The sequence below is a fragment of the Lynx rufus genome, unplaced genomic scaffold (assembly GCF_022079265.1).
Source record: "Lynx rufus isolate CCGP_SWC_20201006 ecotype Redwood Valley unplaced genomic scaffold, mLynRuf1.p SCAF_24, whole genome shotgun sequence".
Taxonomy (NCBI): Eukaryota; Metazoa; Chordata; class Mammalia; order Carnivora; family Felidae; genus Lynx; species Lynx rufus.
The window spans coordinates 1,469,108-1,476,877 of NW_025814839.1; the positions used below are offsets into that span (position 1 = coordinate 1,469,108).

The 7,770-nt window shown below is 52.7% G+C and overlaps 1 protein-coding gene across 2 annotated transcripts in view; it reads right to left on the reverse strand.

Annotated features, from left to right (window-relative positions):
• Nucleotides 1–6,838, reverse strand: part of HIP1R (huntingtin interacting protein 1 related) — a 28,089-nt gene extending 21,251 nt beyond the window's left edge. Inside the window, exon 1 of one of the 2 annotated variants that reach the window (XM_047087955.1) lies at nt 6,679–6,837. In XM_047087955.1, coding sequence (XP_046943911.1) covers nt 6,679–6,771 — 93 coding nt within the window. In that variant the 5' untranslated portion in view covers nt 6,772–6,837. Of the gene's footprint in view, nt 1–6,678 lie in introns of both variants that reach the window. The other variant, XM_047087956.1, reaches the window with a different exon arrangement.
• Nucleotides 6,839–7,770: the final 932 nt, after the last annotated feature.

Sequence of the window (7,770 nt, forward strand, 5' to 3'; positions counted from 1 at the left end):
CCTTCCCGTGTCCGCCCACCCCTGCAGCAGATCGGCCTCTCTTCCCAACAGCCCTCGCTCCCCCTTTACAGACGGCTACACTAGGGGCCCAGGGACAGAACCCTACAGGGACACTGGGTTTTATTTCTGCTTTTCTCTACAGCAAAACCGCTACCACACGGCATTTCCTCTGCACCAGGCAGTCCTGCACTGTGAAGTCCCAAGTGCCCCCCCAGCCGCTCTGGGACGTGTGCAGGATTCTATCTCCATTCTGCAGGGAAGTCCTGCTCTGAACCGCTCTGCCAAAGCACACCTGTCCTCCTCGCACTTCTCCCACCTCCTGCACGGAGACAAAAGCTCCAAGAGAGGACACGGGTGGTCTTTGCCTCCCTGTGGCACACCCCAGGGCACCAGGCATAAGTCACACAGTCAATGGTCCTCACCAACGTGCCACGGGGACAAATGGCCATCAACAAGAGGAAGGGGAAAGGGAAGGACCAGCAGCCCCATCCCCACCTCAACTTGGACCAACAGGTCACATGACACCCCGAGAGCACAGGGAGATTCTGGAGGATTCTGGCAGCCCAGGGAGTCAGGAAGTCAGCTGCCTACCTAAGCATCACCAAGGGGAGGGCATGTTGGTGTGAGACAGCTGTGCACGTGGCAGGAAGGGCATAGCTCACCACCCATGACCCACCCCAGCTGACTCGGGACTCTGGCGAGGGAGCAGCACCCTAGGTGGGCTGTGTGCCTGTCTCTTTCCCTCCTTTTCAGAATGCCTTGGTTCACCTCCGTTCTTCAGCCATTCAATCTGTCTGCACCAGATGCCAGGCCCTGTGCCCACATGTGGGCACCTCATGCCCCCCACGACGGTGGGGGGACCGAAATGGGAGAGTCCTGGCTGTCCCCCACATGGTTTAGACTCCTTCCCAAATTCAGAGGCCAGGGGACATTTTTTTGGTAAACATTTAAATGAGGCCCAAAAAGGGGTTAGTGACTTAGAGAGTGTTAGAGTACCACAGTGTTTAGGGGTGCCTGGGTGGCTCAGTCGGTTAAGTGTCTGCCTCTTGGTTTTGGCTCAGGTCATGGTCTCCTGGCTCGTGAGTTCAAGCCCCGCTACAGGCTCTGCGCTGACAGTATGGAGCCTGCTTGGGATTCTCTCTCTCTGCCCCTCCCTCTCTCTCTCTAAAAATAAATAAATAAACTTTAAAAAAAAAAAAAAAAAAAGAGGGGCACCTGGGTGGCTTGGTCGGTCAAGTGCCCAACTTAGGCTCAGGTCATGATCTCCCAGCTTGTGGGTTCAAGCCCCACATCAGGCTCTGCGCTGATAGCTCAGAGCCTGGAGCCTGCTTCGGATTCTGTCTCCCACACTCTCTGCCCTTCCCCCACTTGCACTCTTTCTCTCAAAAATAAACAAACATTAAAAAAAAATGTTAAATACCACAGCGTTCATAAGGAATAAAAAAAGACACGAAAGTGTATGTGCTTAAGTGCCTGCCAGTCAGAGGAAACTCCACAGAGGGGGTGATGGGCACACGTAGGACAGGAAGTCAGGGCAGAGAGACCAACTTGTGCAGTATGGGAGTCGGAAACAATATTGCATATTTGGGAACGGCCCTCAAACTCCAACTCAAGTGGAGATTCTAAAGAAGGAGATTCTGGGAGCCTGGGTGGCTCAGTGGGTTAAGCATCCGACTTCGGCTCAGGTCATGATCTCATGGTTCGTGGGTTCCAGCCCCACATCGGGCTCTGTGCTGACAGCTCAGAACCTGGAGCCTGCTTCAGATTCTGTGTCTGTCTGTTGGTCTCTCTCTGCCCCTCCCCCATTCACGCTCTGTCTCACTCTTAAAAATGGATAAACATTAAAAAAGAATTTTTTTTAATTAAAAAAAAAGGAGACTCTAAAGAATTCCTGGTTAGAGGACTTTAAAAAAAGAAAAAGAAAAAGGCCAATGCCTGGGGCTTAGCCAGCACTTTCATACTGACATTTTAAAGACACCCCCAAGTGACTCTAACACTGGGCAGCCCTAACAGGTAGTCTCTGGCCATGTGTGGTTAACTGAGCACCTGAAGTTGTGAGCCCAAACTGATGTGCTGTGTCCAACACACAACAGATTTTGAAGACTTAGAAGGAAGATTTAGAAGAGGGGTGGGCGCCTGGGTGGCTCAGTCACAGTTGAGCATCTGACTCATGATTTCGGCTCAGATCACGATCTCACAGTTCATGAGTTCAAGCCCCACATTGGGCTCTGGGCTGGGTGCTCCTAGACTTGCTTGGGATTCTCTCTCTCTGCTCCTCCCCTGTCGTGCATGCCTCTCTCTCTCTCTCTCTCTCTCTCTCTCTCTCTCTCTCTCTCGTGCTCTGTCTCAAATATAAATAAATTTTAAATTAAAAAAAAAAAAAGAAGGAGGGGCGCCTGGGTGGCTCAGTCGGTTAAGCATCCAACTTTGGCTCAGGTCATGATCTCGCAGTTCGTGAGTTCCAGCCCCACGTCGGGCTCTGTACTGACAGCTGAGAGCCTGGAACCTGCTTCAGACTCTGTGTCTCCCTCTCTCTCTGCCCCTCCCCTGCTTGTGCTGTCTCTCGAAGTCTCAAAAATAGTAAAACATTAAAAAAAAAAAAAAAGAGGAAAAAAAAGTAAAATATCCCATTCATAAGTCTTACAGTGATTACACTGTGAAATGGTTCCATTTTGGATACATCAGGTTAAATAAAATATACGATTAAGATGAATTTCACCTGTTTCTGTTTACTTTCCAACGTGGCTAAAGGAAATCTAACATGACATGTGAGATTCGTGTTCTGTTGCTACTGGGCGCCACTGCTCTAACATGATCCAGGGCCGACGAGTCCTGAAGGTCAAAAACGTTACTCTTCACAAGATTTCGATTCCCCTGGGGGCTGCTGAGGGGATGGGTCACTGACCTGGAAGGCCCTAAGAACTGTTTTCTGCCTGCTTTCCCCCCACTCCTGTCCCCCCCCACACACTGCCCTCACAACTAGAAAACCCCCAGCACCGGGACAGTCTTAGCCCCCCACTTAACACTCCCCCACCAGGCTTGGCTCACTGAGCAGGGTGGCCCCTCGCTGTCCTGACCTCAGCGATCTTGCAGAGGCTTTAGCCACAGAGCAGCACAGGGACTCACAGACAAGGAATAAGCAAATCTGAAGTTTAGCATTTCCTATCTGCTGAGTCCTCGTCCATGATACGCCTCAAAGACAGGTTTCCTCTCTAGTGGAAGTTCTGAACTAGTTCTCAAATGTTAAAGCTTTTTTTTTGGGGGGGGGGGGAAGGGAGGAAGACGCTGGCTATTTGCAGAGCACTGCACCATGCGTTTTGCATTCTGGGTGTATTAGCAGCCTGTTAACCGCTGTAACAAATCTCCACAAACTCAGTGCCTTCAAACAACACAAATGTTTATCACCTTACAGTTCCGAAGGCCAGAAGCCCAAAACAGGTCTTCTGGAGCTAAGATCAAGGTGCCAGCAGTGCTGTATTTCTTTCTGGAGGCTCTGTACGCGACTCCACTCCTCGCCCTCTCCAGCTTCTCCAGGACACCCACCGTCCTCGGCTAGGGGCCCCCCTTCTTCCATCTCAAAGCCAGCCAGTACTCCTCTCTGCAGACCCTCCCTGTCACCTCCTCTCCTGCCTCCCTCTCCCACATTTAAAGGCTCTGGGCCCACCTGGCTAAACCCAGGCTAGTGAGCCTATTTTAAGGTCAGCTGATGAGCATTTCCTCACCAAGTACTGTAACAGATTCACGGCTTCCAGGAATTAGGATGTGGCCACCTTCGAGGGGCGGCCTACCACAGTGTTTCTCTATACCTTAACACAGCCATAGGAGACAGGTGGAATAATCTCCATACAGATGAGGAGACAGATTCAAGAGTTAAGCAGCTTGCCCAGGGATACCGTCTGTCAGAGCTTTCCATGACATGCCACCTTTGTAACGCCACAGGCTATTTTCAGGTTCGGAGTGCAGGCATACAGTACTCTGTATTGAGAATGTTACAACAACGAAAAGCCATTACTACAGCGTCGTCTCCATTTTGAAAAGGGGTTTTATCACCAAGAGGGCTAAAGTCGTGGGGAAGAATCGACCAGCTTTCTGGATGCTCCCCTGGGATCATTCATACATACACACACACACACACACACACACACACACACACACACTCACACACACCAGGCAACGATCACAAGCACCAGCCACACAAAGGAAGCACGACTCCTGACTGGGGCAGGGAAGGGACCCTGTTTTGCAAAACAGGGTGTGGCCTGTCAGGAAAACTAATATGGAAGCATTTTTCCTACTCCTGATCCAGGAGTCCAAGAACAAAGGTGAGGCTGGCAGATGGTAACGACAAATTCCAAGCAAGCTAAAGTGCTCCCCCGGAACACAGGGCCCTGTGGTCAACAGGAAGACAGAGGCAGTGTATTCCAAAGGGAAGGTGAGTCCGTGAACTGCATGTGCTATTTTCTGTCCACAAGGAGACATGTAAGCAGCAACCTCAGCTTTCTGGGTCCTTTCCGCCAATGGGGCCGGCTGGCAGCTCACGAGATATTTCTGGGACCGAGCTAATTAAATATTAACCATGCAAAAAACCTTTATCCTACATCCCTCAATAAGTCACTCTGAAGACCAGCAAACCTAGACGCTGAACCCAAACTCGATCTTTCCAGGAAAAAAAAGATCAGGAAAGGGTAAATCCTATGAGATTCAGCCATTACAAACTTATTTATTATTAAGTAACCCTCTCAGCTCCTAAGAAAAACCCAACTAGCGAAAACAAAACAAAACACTTTCTTGTTTATCGAACCAACCACTAAAATGTATGGACCGGTATCAGAGATTCTTTCTCTTTGACATTAAAGAAGGTTGCCCTTGGGACGCCTGGGGGGCTCAGTCGGTTAAGCGGCTGACTTTGGCTCAGGTCATGATCTCAGAGTTTGTGGATTCGAGCCCCGCCTTGGGCTCTGTGCTGACAGCTCGGAGCCCGGAACCTGCTTCGGATTCTGTGCCTCCCTCTCTCTCTCTGTGCCTCCCCCATTCATGCTCTATCTCTCTCAAAAATAAATAAACATTAAAAAAAAATTTTTTTTAAGTTGCCCTTGATTTATAACTTAAAGGGTAAGATTAGTGAAACTGGCCCTTTAAATTCCATCTCCTCTATGAAGCAGTCAGACCTCCTTATACCTCCTCAAAAGCATGGGGAGAAAAATCTAAAAATCAGTGCGTAAATAAAGCTTCTGACAAACCCCAGATTCTATCTGCCAATTAAATTTTCCTCTCCGTCCTGGCACATGCTCCTGACACAATTAATTACGTATTAATGACTTTAAATTAAATGCCACATCTGTTTTTATGATGGGCTGCCCCCGATGAAAAGAGGCCAGATGATGATCACAAGGATAAATTAATAATTTGGGGGCAGGTGGGTTCCAGCTAATGGAACGGCTTTCATAAAGCCTTGGTGTCCCCAAATTTTACTATCGTTTTCATTGTTAATCATAAGCACAAAGGTTGGACGGTCCCCCTGAGTTTTCCTTATTTCAAAATGAAAGCTGTTGTAGACTGCATGTAGATAAACTTGATTTGAAAGCAACTGCGGAAGTCACTGCTATGGGCAGGGACAGGTGGGAAGGAACTTGCTACAGCAGCCACAAATGTCACCACACCGCTTCAGACAGGGTCAGGAGGGGTCCCTTCGGCTTCCTTTATTTCTAAAGTAAAATTTCTCTGCTATTTCAGTCTTGGTTGACTTATTCTGGCAAATAAGTGTGCTCTCCCCTCGCCCAGGCAGAACACCACCTCAGTATTTGTAAAATAAAAAGGAACAGAAAGCCAGAAGCACAGCAGCGACTGCGTTTTGTGTTCTCTGCGGGAACACATGTACAAACACACACCCGCGCCATTGCTGAATTTTGAAAATAACCTTCCCAGGATAGGCGCGTGGGAAGTGCAGGAAGGGAGCCCTAGGAAGTTTCTGTCTGTCAGGCGCCGGTATTTAATAAGGGGGTGTGAACCTATTTATATGTGGGCCAGCGCTCAGGCAAACAAGTCTGGCTACATACGTGAAACTTTTCGCCCGACATATAATAAGATATTGTGCGGCCCTGGAAAACAGCTCGGGCGAGGAGGAAACTGGGAGTTTCCTTCAAGGAAATGCTCTGCCTCCCCGAGCTGGGGGCTTTTTCCCGCGGCCTGGAAGAGGGTGGCAGGAGCCCGCTGGGGAGGGGCGGCACGACCAGGGCGCAAAATCCAGGCAGGCCCCGCCGGGAGGCGCACCAAGGCCCGGGCACACCTGACCCCACCTGGCTCACCGCCGCATCCTCCCCCGCCCCGCACCTGGGTCTCCCGCCACCTTGCTCCCCGGGTCCGCCGGCCCCCCTCCGCCCGGGTCGCCCGCCACGTCGCTTCCCGGGCCTCCCGGCGCTCCCGCCACCCCCCACCCCCGAACCACCTCAGTCCCCAGGCGGCCTCTTGCGCCCCGGTCCCCTCGGCCCCGGCGCCGGCGCGCGCTTCCGGTTCACCTGCGCGCAGGGCGGCTCGGGGGGGGGGGGGGCGGGGCGGAGGCTGGGGCGCAAGGTGGCGGGGGCAGCCCGAGCCCGAACCCGGCCAGGCCCTGAGGGGCGCGCGCGAGGGGACGGAGAAAAGGGCACCCACCCCACCCCCGCCCGCGGCCCCGACGCTCGCCTGGGTCTTGTCGAACTGCTCGCGCTCGGCCTCCAGGCTGTGGCCCGGCCTGCGGCTCAGCACCCGCGCCGGCACGCTCTTGATGCTGTTCATCCTGCCGCCGTCGCCGCCCGCGCTCCCGGCCCGGCTCCCGCTCCGCGCGACTGAGCGCGTCACCGCCGCCCGCCCCAGCCTAGGCACCGCGAGGCCGCCGCACGGCGCCCGGCCGCCCCGCCCCTGCGCCCCGCCCCCGGCCCCGCCCCGGCCCCGCCCCCTCGCCAGGCGGAGCCCAGGCCAAGGCCCCCCCCCCGCCCCCCAGCCCCTCCACACATCAGCCTACCCCCCTGGGTCGAAGCCCTTCCCCGCAACCTCCGCTCCGCACTTAGTAAGTCCCGTCTACACCGGAGCAGGATCTGGCTCACTGGAGAAAACTTGGCCTCAACGAATCTGACCAACGGAAGCACAACTAGGCATTTTTCCCCCTTTTTAGTCTTATATTAATTTATGTGTCAGAATGCACACAAGTAAGCTCTCCCCTCTCTGTGCATCTCAACGCGGGGCTGTGGGATGAATCTTCGGAGATTGCAGGCTCCGCATCGGACACCTTGCCAGAGCCGAGGAACTGCAAGGGGAAGAGGACAGGCACGGCTGGGACAGCCTGCGGACGGATCTGAACACAGCACAGCGCGGGGCCATCAAAGGGCATGCCACCGGAGGTCGTGTGAGACTTTAAAAAACCCTGTTGTTATTTGTTTGCTTTTTAAATGATCGGTCACAAGACTGAAGTAAAAAAAAAAAAAAAAAACATAAACCCCACAGTTCTCCCAAGTGTATGCTTATCAGATGGTCATTTTGTTTCTGCTGTCCTCAGTTTTGCTCTCAGAATGTAGGTGTGAAGTCACCCGATACAGGACTCCCCTTGAAGCCGGAGAGTGATGCCTACAGAACCCCGAAGGTGGTCTCCCTTTCTGTAACTTCACTGATGGCTCTCTGCCTGCCCCACAGCTGATACGGGGCACTTAAAACTGTGTGTGACAAGGCTTTCTCCTGTGACTCCACCAGAGAGGAATTAACCGTGCTTTTACCCAATTCCAATCCCTGAACAGCGTCTTC